This window comes from Daldinia decipiens (assembly GCF_022478715.1).
Source record: "Daldinia decipiens strain CBS 113046 unplaced genomic scaffold F4813scaffold_37, whole genome shotgun sequence".
NCBI classification, from domain to species: domain Eukaryota; kingdom Fungi; phylum Ascomycota; class Sordariomycetes; order Xylariales; family Hypoxylaceae; genus Daldinia; species Daldinia decipiens.
In genome coordinates this window covers 222214-235738 of record NW_026054580.1, presented here as the reverse complement: position 1 = coordinate 235738, position 13525 = coordinate 222214, and the positions used below count along the sequence as shown (strand labels likewise).

The 13525-nt window shown below is 47.5% G+C and overlaps 4 protein-coding genes across 4 annotated transcripts; 2 read left to right on the top strand and 2 right to left on the bottom strand.

The window, feature by feature from the left end:
* Window positions 1-268: 268 nt before the first annotated feature.
* On the bottom strand, window positions 269-1373 carry F4813DRAFT_208977 (ribosomal protein L37ae). Its single transcript, XM_049239637.1, has 3 exons — window positions 867-1373; window positions 519-683; window positions 269-449 (listed from the first exon to the last, which is right to left on the bottom strand). The coding sequence occupies exons 1-3, from the start codon at window positions 914-916 to the stop codon at window positions 386-388; spliced, it is 279 nt and encodes a 92-aa protein (XP_049096411.1). The 5' UTR covers window positions 917-1373; the 3' UTR covers window positions 269-385.
* Window positions 1374-1977: 604 nt separating this feature from the next.
* F4813DRAFT_382673 (sporulation protein RMD1) lies at window positions 1978-6520 on the top strand (the record flags this gene model as incomplete). Its single annotated transcript, XM_049245841.1, has 6 exons — window positions 1978-2032; window positions 2095-2584; window positions 2632-3195; window positions 4632-5871; window positions 5958-6309; window positions 6444-6520. 6 exons carry the CDS (start codon window positions 1978-1980, stop codon window positions 6518-6520), a joined length of 2778 nt encoding a protein of 925 aa, XP_049096410.1.
* A 538-nt stretch (window positions 6521-7058) lies between these two features.
* Window positions 7059-9097, bottom strand: F4813DRAFT_370884 (uncharacterized protein). Its single transcript, XM_049244565.1, has 3 exons — window positions 8798-9097; window positions 8203-8441; window positions 7059-8136 (listed from the first exon to the last, which is right to left on the bottom strand). The coding sequence occupies exons 1-3, from the start codon at window positions 8811-8813 to the stop codon at window positions 7483-7485; spliced, it is 909 nt and encodes a 302-aa protein (XP_049096409.1). The 5' UTR covers window positions 8814-9097; the 3' UTR covers window positions 7059-7482.
* Window positions 9098-9354: 257 nt separating this feature from the next.
* Window positions 9355-11413, top strand: F4813DRAFT_208925 (T-complex protein 1). The gene is made up of 3 exons (XM_049239636.1): window positions 9355-9548; window positions 9639-11031; window positions 11094-11413. Exons 1-3 carry the CDS (start codon window positions 9490-9492, stop codon window positions 11283-11285), a joined length of 1644 nt encoding a protein of 547 aa, XP_049096408.1. The 5' UTR covers window positions 9355-9489; the 3' UTR covers window positions 11286-11413.
* The last annotated feature ends 2112 nt before the right edge of the window (window positions 11414-13525 follow it).

Here is a 13525-nt window from a genome sequence, read left to right as displayed (position 1 = left end):
CGAACGACAGTAGATGCCTAAGATAATCAATTAAAGCGACCTTCACCAACAACTCGATCGAATCGATGACTCGAAAAGCGTAGATCCGACGATAAAGTCTAGATGACGGGTCCTTAGGCAATATTGAGAAGCAGGTTTCACATAAGAGCATTATTAGATAAAGCCGGGCCGTATAATGCGACCTCGACAAATCAGGATGTTTTGTTCATAGTAATTCTTGTTGGCATTTGGTTATGATCGATGATCCGTAGGCGATCTCACTGATGCCTACTAAGGGAATTCATCGATCGTCGTCATGACCCTTCATGGTTTGCGTAGAAAATTCCGTGTTCCCGTACACCGAAGCCAAATGCAAAGAAAATAGCCGTCCCCCCTCGCATCACGTCTAAACCTCCTGGATCTCCCTCAATCTTCGCAGCGTTGATCGCATGGCAGCCGCAGCAGCGGTCCTATAACGCGAATATTAGCACTGACATCTCTCGCCCTTCCAGCAGAATTTGTATTGCAGTTCAACATACGAGACAGTGTAGGCTCCTCCGGCAACAGTCTTTCCACACGACTTGCAGTCCCAGATACCGACGGAGTGGCGCTTGACGGAGGTCTTGCCGCAGAATGTGCAGGTGTACTTGGCGTGCTGGGTGATTTCCATCTTCTTGACCTGCTTTCGGAGCGAGGCACCGTATCTATCCGGGAGGACTATCGTCAGCGGTTTTCTTCGGAGGAAGTAGATCGCCTCGAGCGTATTTCTTCGTGATTGGGACATTGTAATTCTGTCTTAATAGGCCGGCCGCGTTGGACCACCAGCGATGACATGACCGCTCGAGGGACTCTAAATTAGATACCAACGAAAACCTCGAATTACTTACCTGGTACCGTACTTTCCGGTAACACCGACCTTCTTTGTGCGCTTCGTCATTTTGTCTGAGGGATGTGAGGTTTGTTCGTGAAGTGCGGATGACGATAGAAGGGTTGGATGTTTTTCAGTTGTGGTCTAAATTGGAAATTTCCTCAGTCAAATTCCAGGTTGGATTACTGAGTGGGCTGCTAGCTTAGAATTTTTGATTTTGTGAGAAAGTACGGCTGGTGGTGGTCCAGACTAGGGTCTAAGCGAACAAAAAGATTAAGAAGCTTGGACCACTTTAGGCAAGTGCGCTAAAAGGGGAAAGAAAACAACATAGGAGATAGGAGGGGTTGGGAGGTTGTGATAAGATAGTTGGGTCAGGTGACTTAAATGACTAACCAAGTAAACGGAGCATACTAAAAATGTTCCGATTCGCTTAAGCACGAATTTAAGCACGGACCAAAATTTATCCAGCTCATTGGCTCATCTACCTAGGTACATAAGAGTCTACATACATGTAATAAGGCAGAGAGACATTGCCATACATACATATGTACATACATACGGAATACCTACCTCGGTATATAGAATTATCCCTGCGGAGATCACCTTGCGAACTAAACTTCTTTAGGCACGAACCCGAAACCTACGGTACTCTCACCGGATTGATATTCACGAAACGCCGGAGTTCTCTTTCGTTTGGAGATGTGAAGCCGAGGCATGTACGGCCTTGATTCCTTTCGTAGCTAGAACTGCGCTCCGTGGTTACCGCCTTTAAAGCCTCTTGTATCTTAGTATATCGCCTAGTCTATCAGAGGCGGTGCCGGAAATGGGAAAAGGGAATATCAAACGCTCTGATCTGCGTGTGCTGTATTATCTATATATTAGAACCCTAATGGAAAAAGACTGGCCACATATTCCATGCCTTCTTAGTCTCTAGCCCAAGTTTCGTGAATATCGCAAGTACAATAGGCATTCATCCGCTTCATGTAAAGGGTGTAAAGGGTGTATTATCCAAAGCGAAAACTGACGTCGATATCCAGTATCCAGTCGAGTGCATCTTCTTTTCCTACTTTTTCCTGTCTACCTATATTCGTTATTCGTCCTAGTTGCATCATCCTCGGCTAGAGTTCGTAATGTCTTTCAAGAAACACTCTCGTCAATATGACTTGGTGGTGTTCGGCGCAACCGGTGAGTTGACTATAGCCACCATATATGGGATTAAGTATATTCGAACGGCTAATCGTTCGTAGGCTTTACCGGGTCACTAGTTGCGGAACATATCACAACCCACTTCCCAACGGATCTAAGATGGGCGATAGCCGGTCGATCTGCTGACAAGCTGCGGAATGTAGTTCAAGAATGCAAAGCCTTGAACTCTAACCGTCAGCCTCCAGAGATTGAGATATGTGGTCTCAATAACGCAGATCTTGCAGCGTTGGCCAAAAAGACCTTTGCACTCATCACGACAGTTGGACCGTATGCAAAATACGGAGAGTTTGCCTTTAAGGCTTGCGCAGAGGCTGGTACTCACTATTTCGATTGCACCGGCGAGGCTGTTTGGCACGCATCTATGATTAGGAAGTATGAAGCATCCGCAAAGGCAACGGGTGCTTGCATGTTCTCCCAGTCCGCTATCGAATCTGTGCCATCAGATTTAATGACCTTCTCGATGGCATCGCTCATCCGATCTGAGCTGTCAGCCCCGGTGGACGACGTTGTGGTTAAAATACATGAGATACAGTAAGTCATTGGCCCAATTATACCAGCCGGGAGTTAACACAACATAGCGGTGCACCGTCGGGTGGTACTCTCCATACGCTCCTAGGGCTCTTCGACGTCTTTCACTGGAAAGAAGTAGCTCAGTCCCACAAACCATACGCTCTATCTCCCGTCCCGAACTCGAAACGGGCCCCTAAGCCTTCGTTGCTATCAAAGCTAACAGGCTTATATACCATCCCCAAGCTTGGGCTTATGTCAACCTCCATGACTGCCGGGACCAACACAGCAGTTGTGCAGCGTACCTGGGGTCTGTTCAAAGAGGAGTCGTCGTTGCAGAAGCAGTTCTACGGGCCAAATTTTACTTACCGGGAATTTATAAGAGCGAAAAACCACCTTGGGGGTATGGTGATGCACTATACCCTCATATTCGGCGGCGCATTGCTTATGTTCTGCTCGCCAATTCGAAAGCTAATGCGCAACTTCGTCTATCAGCCCGGCGAGGGAGCAAGTAAAGAAGAGCAGGCAAAAGAGCATATCCAGTTCCACGGAATCGCAACGCCAGACATCCAACCTAGCATCGGCAAGCAAGCATGGTGTAATGCTGAATATAGTGGCGGATTGTATTATCGTAAGTACCCAACTTTCAAGCCGGATGGATGTAACTTGTAAGCTAATGGCTGGCACAGTGACTGCGGTGTTTGTTAGCCAAGCTGCCTGCACAATATTACAAGACGACCTCGACCTCGCAGGAGGTGTTTATACTCCTGCATGTTTAGGCCAAGGATATATCGACCGTCTGAATGATGCTGGCTTCAAACTAGAGTCGAAGATTATCGACGCATAGTTTTCTCTTGGTTGTATTCCGCATTTGTCCAGGATAAGCCGAGGGGCGTTATCTCGGCTTCATATGGTCGGCGTTAGGATTTGGCGTCTATGATTGTGGAAGGTCAAAGAATACATGTAACCTGGAACTAATATGTTAAACGGACGGAGGTTATGTATATGATCGAACCTATTCTAAGAATCATTAATGGGTTGTAGTTTCATCTTGAGCCTCCTTTCAGACTGTTTGCATCTAACGACGGAGCTCGCGATAATATATAAGGAAAGTGTACATGTATATGCCCGACCGAGTTTACGAGGGATATTGTCTTGGGGACCTTTTTTCGAAAGAGGAAGTTCGTCCGTGCGGCGCTTTTTAACCGTTTTGATTCGGTGCATCCACAAAATATGTAAGTGGAATTACCCACGTGCTTTTCCAAGTCCCCACTTTCATCTTTTTCTTGAAATGCGTATCTATTTTTAATAAGAGCCTAGGTTCGAATCCCATACGCTTTTTCCTTTTTTTTATTTTTTTTTATTTTTTTTTTTAATCTTTTTGTAAAGGTTAATAGTCGAGGTTTCCAGGGTGCCCTCATGTAAGTGGAATTACCCACGTGCTTTTCCAGGTTCCCACTTTTATCTTTTTCAAAATACCTACGCGCGCCATTCCCCGGCAGCACCATATTACCTCTGTAAACTCGGGCTATTGTGGCGCACCGCAGGGGTGCCCTCATGTGTATATTATTGACCATACATACATATTTGCAGGTAATATACTAAAACGGACTCAGATGCCCCGCAAAAAAAGATTTGCAGGGGTCGGCATTGATAAGCCGGGCTAGCTTTATGTATTTCTTTTTTTTTTCTTTTCAATTCGTCAAACGTCATAATAGTACAAGCTTCTTAGCTCCGAGAATTGCGTCCCGTCTCTAAAACCTCTTAGGCCGTAACAATACACACTCTCTCTCCCGTTGTCACACCGACTCGTGTTGCAAGTTGCAAGTTTCAAGTACTTTGATTCATTTATATCTTTTTGTACCTTTTAAAAATAAGTCCCTTCTATGATTTGAAGTTATTCCCGAGATAAGAAGAGCAAACAATTGGATCTGCGAGTTTCATCCTTCATATGGCAACACGGTAGCACTTAATATAAGGAGAGCTATCGTCGCGCATCAAAGGTCACCTAGCAGCAGACTCAATTGGCTCCTACCGCTATATGAAGTCGCATATTATCCAGGTAGATAAGTATCACGATGGATGCATCATCAGGAGCTTCAACTAGCTCCGGCCTGACATCCGAGCGAACTCCTCTCCTACGACACGACACAAGCCGTCCCAGAAGCGCGCGCAATGTAACATTCAACCCTAATCCCGTAACGAGAACAATCGATCCCGATCCCTCATCCTTAAGCTCCTCGCCCAGTACTACAGGCAACTTTGGCCATGCACGCCTACCTAGCTCTATGGCCTCGGGTAGCAGTTCCGCTGGTCCGCCACCTATGCTCTCCGCGCTGAACAGCCGCCTGCGTCGACGTAACAGCCACGGCGCCGTCTTCACCGCTCTCCCGCCGGCAGCTAGCCCTATACCCAAAATTGGCCCCCAGCGAAGTTCCAAGAACGCACAGAAGCTAAAAATATTACCGAATCCCGAACTTGACGAGGAGGGTCCAGATGAGGAGAGCGGCAGAGACGTCTATTCGCAGTATACACGTATTAAAGATCCTACTGCAAGGAGAGATGCCGCACGGTTAGGCAAAGCAGACCGCGATAGACTGCCACGGGTAACGGCCTACTGCACGGCTACAAAGTACCAGATGGACGGTTTGATGCGATTCCTCAAGGGCAGGGGTAAAAATAGGGGTTCAAATCCCAAGCTGATAGACGAATGCATATACTCGCCGTATAATTACGCGTTTGGGAAATCCGTAGAGCGAGCAGAGGCAGCGGAAGAAATACGGCAAAGACCGATCCAGACTTACGAGAGGAGACATTCCACCGGCGAAGTGGACGAACATTCGAATACGTACGCGAGGGAAAGCCTGCGGAACCTGCAATCACAACAAGATGACGACGCATCGGATACCGAACAGATATTCGGTAATGGCCGGGATGTCCATAACAACCTCTCCTACCCGACACATTCCGAGGATGAGAGCGCCATACACGATCCGCATTCGCATTCCGAACACCAGCAGCACGGTGCCGACTTCGACATCCAGGTACATACACCGGAGGTATTCTTATTCGATTACGGTGTTGTTGTGATATGGGGCATGTCGCCAGCACACGAGCAACGGTTCCTAAAAGACATCGCAAAATTCGAACTGGATAAGCTAAATCCGGACGACGTGGAGACGGAGTGCTTCAACTTCTACTACACTAATGAGTACCAGCCACGGATATATAACGACTTTATCACGCTGAGGGACAAGGGGAACTACATGACGAAGCTAGCCATATCGCACGCGTTGGCGCAAAGCGTCAAGGTATGCCTTTTCCCTCTCATATATATATATATATATATAGGTACATATATAACACAATATGAATAGATAACTAACCCCCAAAACAGACGTCCCTCTTCGAGGAGCTCATCGCATCGACTGTCGATACATGCAAAGACATACCGACGCAGATCGCTCTGACGGGTAAGATCGCACTGTCGCGGTCGCAAATCAACATGCAGATCGGCGAGCTGTTTATCTTGCGCATCAGCATCCACCTCAACGGCAGCGTGCTCGACACCCCCGAGCTCTTCTGGGTTGAACCCCATCTCGAACCCGTCTATCAGGCCGTCCGCAGCTACCTCGAGATGGACCAACGTGTCCGCCTACTCACCGAGCGCCTCGACGTCATTGCTGACTTGCTCGCCGTACTTAAGGATCAACTGAGCCATGGTCATGGAGAGAAACTTGAGTGGATCGGTACGTAGTATCTAGCATATCCATCTCCCTCGTTTCCCCCCCTATATAGGTAGTTTGCTACCTATTCCGAATGGAATAAATTAAAACCATGAAGCATCTACTGTAATGACCAACCATCTAACACAAGCCTACAGTCATCGTCCTCATCGCCGCGGAAATCCTAGTCGCAGCCGTCAACATTGTCGTCGACCTCTACGCCGGCGTAGATTAACCACCTAGCTTCACCCATCTCCAACCAAGGGAGCGAGCCAGGCCAGTTTGCGTCTCTATACAGATCAAGAAAGGACGGGCGGTGTTCGGTTTCAGGTGCATCGGTTAGATAGCATACATATACACATACACATACACATACATATGCACACAGCACACCAGTACTAGTAGCTTGCAGCTTTTGGCGTTTGGGCTGCGTATCGGTTTTATTTATATCACCTCTGACATAGGATAGGCGTCATTGCATACATTAGGTTAGATTAGGTCCATAATCGAAGTAATTTCCAGTTTGAGCGGCGAGAGCAGCGTGGGTAATGGGTGGCGTTAATATCAATGGTTTCTTCGCGCGTCAGCTTCGTCATGCGTATTTGCTTGGCTTTGCTTTATCCGGGTGCGGTTCTTCGGAAGTGTTATACACGTATGATATGGGAGCGCTTCACAGCAAAGCCGACCTAATCTACCTAGGTACCTAACCTACCTGGTATGTATCTCCCCGGCATGAGACTGAAAATAGGGGCAACGCACTCATGATGCATAGGTAAACAAAACAACTTATATTGAATCCAGTACCCACGCAATAATGTCACAATTCCAGGTTTATGTTGCATTTTACTACTACTCCCCGAACGCGAAAGCGAAACAAAAACAAGCTCACACATTTCACCAACCACTCCTTACAAAGTCCCCGTAGATGAAAATTATAGGTACCTTCTTTTTCTCTGATTCATTAATGCTATTATCTTAACTTCCTGGCTCCTAGGCCTAGCATGATACCTGATCCTAATCCTAATCCTACACTCGAAACCAAAGCTAAGCCAAAGTCCCTTACCGTAACGCCAAATTTTAAGGGTCCTGGCGGTAGGAGGACCTCGTTCTTCCCCGCCGGCTCATATTCGGATTATCTTCCTGGGACTGTCTCCCTCTGTGGGAGGGCAGAGGTCTGAGTCTAAGGCCGTACCTGCCCTAATCGTCTACCGCGCCGTCATTCTCATCAACCTCGGTCTCTGGGTCCGTATCCTGATCGCCCGCAGGCTCATGGTCGCCGGGATCTGCCATCTCGACATCCTGGTCGTCGTCTCCTTCTTCATCCTGGACCTCTTCGAAGCGGGCCGAACGACCACCTCCACCGCCACGTCTACTGCTAGAGATGCTGCCGAAGTGGTCTCTGTCCCTGTTGCGCGAGCGCTCACGCGCAGCGTTTTTGGTTTCGCGCTTATACTCCTCGACGGCCTCCTTGTACTGGGCCAGCTCCTGCTCATATCGGACTTGGAACTCCTCTTTTTCTTTTTCTGCTAAGTCCTTCCAGCCGCGTGCGAGCTCCTCTTCGAGACGGAACTCTCCAGCCGCAATCTTTTCCTTATTTTGGGCCTGAAGAACGGGTCGGGTGTCGTTGCAGTAGATTTCGAAGGCGTTGCTAGGCCGCTTTGGTCGCTTAGCAATACCGTTAAGACGGCCGTGGTCGAGCTGAGAGTGTGAATAGGCGTCGGAGCTCGGCGAGAGCGTCGCTAAGTTCTGATTGATGAAAGTGGCGCTAGGTCCTCCGGCGCCCGGCTCGGAGATGGGAAGCAAGGACGGCTTTCTATGCCCGCGCTTGGTTCGGAGCGGCTTATCCTTAGGCTGCTAGATAGTTAGACATCTGTTTAATGTAAACGTTCCACAGGTAAGAAGGAAATTAGCACATACAGTCGGCGGAGGACTGGGGCTGCCTTCAGAATCCTCTACGTTGGTGCTCGTGCGCTTAGCGACCTGCTCGAGGAGGAATGCGCGCTCGAGACGTAGCTTTTGGACTTGGCGCTGGAGTCGATTCAGTCGCAGCTGATAGGCCTTTGTCTCATCTTCGATCTCTTTGGTGCGCTCCTTCAGTTGGATACATTTACGTCGATAGGCTTCTTCGACCGTAGGAGGTAGAGCGGGAGGGTTAACTATTAGATTACATGATTAGCTCGCGTTCTTAGTATATCCTGACGATGCGTGATTCCAACCCCGAGCAGCATTATCTTCAAGTTCGGAAGATATTTGGGAAGATAGTTCAGGTTCAGCAGGTTTAACTTGAACGGGTCGTTTTGCCTTTCCGGGACTGAATCGAAATAAGGGCGGAAGATCCATCGTTGATTGTTGACGTCGAAGTGAGGATGGTGAGAGTTTATAGGTAATGACAGTAATGACAAGCAAGGTAGGTAGCCAACAAATTTAATGGGAAATGACTAATTCAAGACGGCACCGAGGCTGGAGATGCTTGCACCTTCAAGTTGGTGATGATAAGAATGTGTGTACTTACTGTTCTGCGGAGCCATCTTTATACAATGCGACAGTTGTCGCAGCGACTTCACCAATTCAGGATCTGACTGCGAGCCAGATAATTGAATTATGTATTTCTTATTCCGATAATGAATCACAGCTAATATCTTAGAAATGATATTGCGTGGTGTTTAACAAACATCCGACGGTGAAGTTGGCGAAGTTGAAAAGAATAAGATGACGAAGAGAGCAAAAGACGGCGCAGATTACAGGCGCGACGAAATATGTCCATAGCTGGAAGCGTAGAAGCGTGGAAGCGTGGAAGCGTGGAAGCGTAGTACCTTACTTTTGTTAAGGGACAAGGCTGCTTATTTAGAGCTTGATTGGATAGTATACACTTCACGGCCCACATCTTTGCTGCAAGGCTTAGGTATCTTAGGTCTTTACGTGCTGTTTGCTTAGCAGTCTTAGTTATGTCCATTAGGTACATATGTACCTATGTATGAGAGGTAATTAGGTAGGCTAGGTACCTAAGTATCACATGTATCATGTACCTCCTAGCAGCTTTGATAGCTCCACTCATTTTTTCTGGTAGAAGCTTCAACTTTGGAGCCTCCCACTTTAATACTTTAATACTTTAATAATTGACGAGGCGTGTTAGTATTCAGTCTTCAACCCTGGTCTATTCCGAGTCAACAAGTTGGACATCTACCTAGGAAGGAATCAACAAATATGTCGCTCAATATCCCGAACGCGCCAAATGCTGGCCTGTTCAAGCAAGGCTATAACAAGTACGTTGTTCTTCACCCCGCCACAGCTTGCGAACTTGAACTTGTATAATAAAGAATAAAGAGGTGCCTAACCATATTACTATTTTACAGCTACGACGCCGAAGATGGAGCTGTGCTACGAAATATCGATGCTTGTCGGGCCATCGCTTCTACCGTCCAGACCTCCTTAGGACCCTATGGCCGGAATAAAATTATTATAAACCATCTGCAGAAGATGATCCTCACTTCCGATGCTGCAACTATCCTCAAGGAGCTCGACGTCGTCCACCCCGCCGCTAAGCTTTTAGTTATGGCCAGTCAACAGCAGGAGGCTGAGATGGGTGATGCCACGAACCTTGTTATAGTTCTTGCCGGCGAGCTCCTCAAGAAAGCCGAAGATCTACTACGAATGGGCCTTAAGACTGCAGATATAGTCACGGGTTACGAGCGCGCTCAAGCATTCGCCCTTGAGGCCTTGGAGCAACTCGTCGTCGACAAGGTAGATGATATCAGGAACCAGGAACAGTTAAGCAAGGCGATCCGGACGGTGGTGGCGAGCAAGCAGAACGGTAACGAGGATACACTAGCCACTCTTGTCTCCGAGGCCGTTCTCGCCGTGCTCCCTAAAAACCCTGCTAACTTCAATGTCGACAACATCCGAGTAGTGAAGATCATGGGCGGAAGCCTAGAGCAGAGCAAAGTGGTGAAGGGTATGGTCTTCCCCAAGGAGCCAGATGGATCTGTCAAGAAGGCCACCAAGGCCAAGGTCGGAGTTTTCTCCTGCGCCCTCGACATAAGCCAGACTGAGACCAAGGGTACCGTGCTATTACACAACGCCAAGGAAATGATGGACTTCACCAAGGGAGAAGAAGAGCAATTGGAAGCCGCCATCAAGGAGCTGCACGATGTCGGTTTGAGAGTCGTAATCGCCGGCTCCACCGTGGGAGAGCTTGCCATGCACTACCTCAACCGATACGGCATACTCGTTATCAAGATTCTGAGCAAGTTTGAATTACGGCGGGTTTGCCGTGTCGTCGGTGCTACTCCTCTTGCCAGATTAGGCGCTCCCATGCCTGACGAGATGGGATCTGTAGACGTTGTCGAGACCCTCGAAATTGGCGGAGACCGCGTGACGGTATTCAGACAGGAAGACGAGGTCACAAGGACGGCAACCATCGTTCTCCGAGGTGCTACGCAAAATCACCTTGACGACGTTGAGCGAGCGGTAGACGACGGAGTCAACGTGGTGAAGGCTATCACCCGCGACGCACAACTGGTCCCCGGTGCAGGTGCTACAGAGATACAGCTCGTAGGAAGGATACAAGCTTTCGGTGACAAGACTTCCGGCTTGCCGCAATACTCCATCCGTAAATACGGCGAGGCGTTCGAGGTTGTCGCACGGACCATAGCAGAGAGTGCTGGTCTAGACGCTACAGAAGTGCTAAGTAGACTATACACAGCACATAACAAGAAGGACGGCTGGACTACAGGAGTTGACATAGAGGTAAGACCCTCAACCTTGCTATTCATACACGTAGTGCAATGCTAACATCACTTGTTTTACAGAACAACGACGGCACTGGCACCCTGGATGCCAAGGAGGAGGGTATCTTAGACCTTATGGTCACCAAGTCTTGGGCCATCAAGCTGGCGACAGAGGCAGCGCGAACGGTGCTATCGGTAGACCAGATCATCGTAGCAAGGCAAGCTGGCGGACCGAAGCCACCGGGACCCAACCCCAACTGGGATGAGGACTAAATAAAAATTCGCCGGTAGTCTTTAAGGGCAGGTCGAATCTGTATACGATTATAGACGGTCAACCTACAAATACCAGGGATGTTGATAGCATGAATTGACTAGACCAAAAACCAGGAGTTAACTGCTGATTTGCCGAGTTTGTTTGATGTGATCTGCGGCTCTACGATCGCAAGCCCCTGAAATAGGACCATAAGACTCAGTTCTACAGTAGCGTCGTATCATCATTAGATTCTTCTGGTCCATTAGCCACATAATCTTCGTATCGAGAAAACAAAAGAATGAGTAACAAATGACGATTAAAACTAAATAAAAAGAAGAGAAAAATAAAAGGTCGACAAAAAAGCTCGGAACTCAGTATTCAAGGACCCCATTTGACCTGAACAGTTGGCCTTCCTGCCGCCCTGGGGCTGTCTCGAACCTAGTTTCCTACGAAAAACCCAGTTAAGGATTATTTCTGACCCTACTTCATTAACCACTCGGCCACGGCCATGTTGGGTTTGCAGCTGCTGATCAGGGGTGAGAGAATGGGTTTCTAATGGTGTACTTATGTTGAACTTGGCTGCCTAGCAACCGGCTGGTAGTTTGGCAGCTGTTGAGGGTGAGGCACCTGGGTAGATGAGTGTACTTGAACCTTGGGGGATGGTATTTGGCACAATTTCTCTTTCCATCTGAACTCAGACTTTCTTCGTATTTTATTTTCGCTGTCTGACTTGTTACCCATCCAACTAATATATAAAGGGGCGGGGGGCATAGATTCACTATCTTACAACCGAGTGAGAACCTAGTTACTCACCAGTTCTTATGGCCTAACTACCTAGGTACGTAAACATATAAGTCTCTGTCATAAGGTCCATGTTCATGTCATTATCATCATGGCTATTAGGTACCTTCCCATCAAATTTCATAGCTAGAATAAACTCCATGGAGATGATGAATCTAAAAGGTTTTAGGAACCCCTAACCAAGTTTTATTAGTCTCGTTGTAGTTTCTCCGATGCTAACTACTCAGTCGATTGATTATTAAAGTAATGTGTTGTTTATCAATCGGTGTTCTCTGTGAGGATATGAGTAAATAGGAACACAGATGAGTAAATAGCTGACTATATTGAAGCACGAAGAACCATAATCAAAAACAAAACTAACCCGCGGGTATAAACAAAAACTATCGTTGATATCTCCGATATTCCAATTTCTGAAGGATGGAATATGTTCTCAGCACTCGGGGTGATATATATATACAACAATCGTAGACGACGTGGCTAGACTTAACTTCAACAGATATACCATATACTCAAGGTCTTTAGACATAGGCATAAAGCCCAGTAGTCAGAGTATCCATACGGTATGTTTTATAAAAGCTATATAATATCTCCGCGCTGGCCTCATGGGACGTTCTTAATTACGAAAATAATAATAAATTCCATCTAGCCTATCCTTACTTAAAACCTAGCTATTATTCTATAGCTATTCGTCTGTTTCTTCCGACAATGAGTATAACATACTTTGGACCGTTGTCTTCTTGTCACTCACATCCCATTTCTCGAGAATCAACTATTGCCACATAAACTACCTGTAGTTAGTGAACCGAGTTACGACGTAGTATAGACACATGTCCCGTGGCCAAATACTAATCCAAACATGTTAACTGGCTTTATTATAGTATTCAAAGCCCAACCAACAAATACCATCCTCCCGTTACACGATATACACACAACCGCCTCACCAATCACACATCCATCTTCCCATACCATAGCGCCAACAGAACTATCACTCTAACCCGCTCGTTATTCCGCAGACAAGACAATCATTGGTATTGTGGGGAACCCGGAGCCCTGGGTCATCACTACATATGCCAACGACGTAGCATCTGCAGGTAATACCAACGGCCCTGCCGCCAACCATGTCCCATCCGGGTCGATAAATAGCGCAGCGGGTCAGTGCCGTTGTCCTGCTGCACGTGTGTGAGGATAACCCTTCGACGAGATGCGTTTGTGTAATAGCTAGGCTGGGCTAGCCGTATATTCCTACCGTTAAACACGGCTTACTGTTCACTTTCTCGAGAAAGGGATCAAGGGGGGGGGGGGGGGGGGAGGAATCACGGGCATGTCTGTATAGATAGGTAGGTAACTATACGTTATAGCTGGGGCTATGTGAGTACTAACGCAAGTAAGAGACGTGCATATTCATAGTAGCCCTAAGAGCCTTCAACACTGAATAAGGGAGAAATGGAGTCCCACGCAA

Coding starts and splice junctions, on each gene's coding strand:
- F4813DRAFT_208977 (XM_049239637.1), bottom strand. CDS start 916: ATGACGAAGCGCACAAAGAAGGTCGGTGTTACCGGAAAGTACGGTACC. Junction 684..866: donor ACCGGAAAGTACGGTACCAG/GTAAGTAATTCG, acceptor CCTCCCGGATAG/ATACGGTGCCTCGCTCCGAA. Junction 450..518: donor GGAGGAGCCTACACTGTCTC/GTATGTTGAACT, acceptor TTCGCGTTATAG/GACCGCTGCTGCGGCTGCCA.
- F4813DRAFT_370884 (XM_049244565.1), bottom strand. Junction 8,137..8,202: donor GCCCCAGTCCTCCGCCGACT/GTATGTGCTAAT, acceptor ACTATCTAGCAG/CCTAAGGATAAGCCGCTCCG.
- F4813DRAFT_208925 (XM_049239636.1), top strand. CDS start 9,490: ATGTCGCTCAATATCCCGAACGCGCCAAATGCTGGCCTGTTCAAGCAA. Junction 9,549..9,638: donor TTCAAGCAAGGCTATAACAA/GTACGTTGTTCT, acceptor ACTATTTTACAG/CTACGACGCCGAAGATGGAG. Junction 11,032..11,093: donor CTACAGGAGTTGACATAGAG/GTAAGACCCTCA, acceptor CTTGTTTTACAG/AACAACGACGGCACTGGCAC.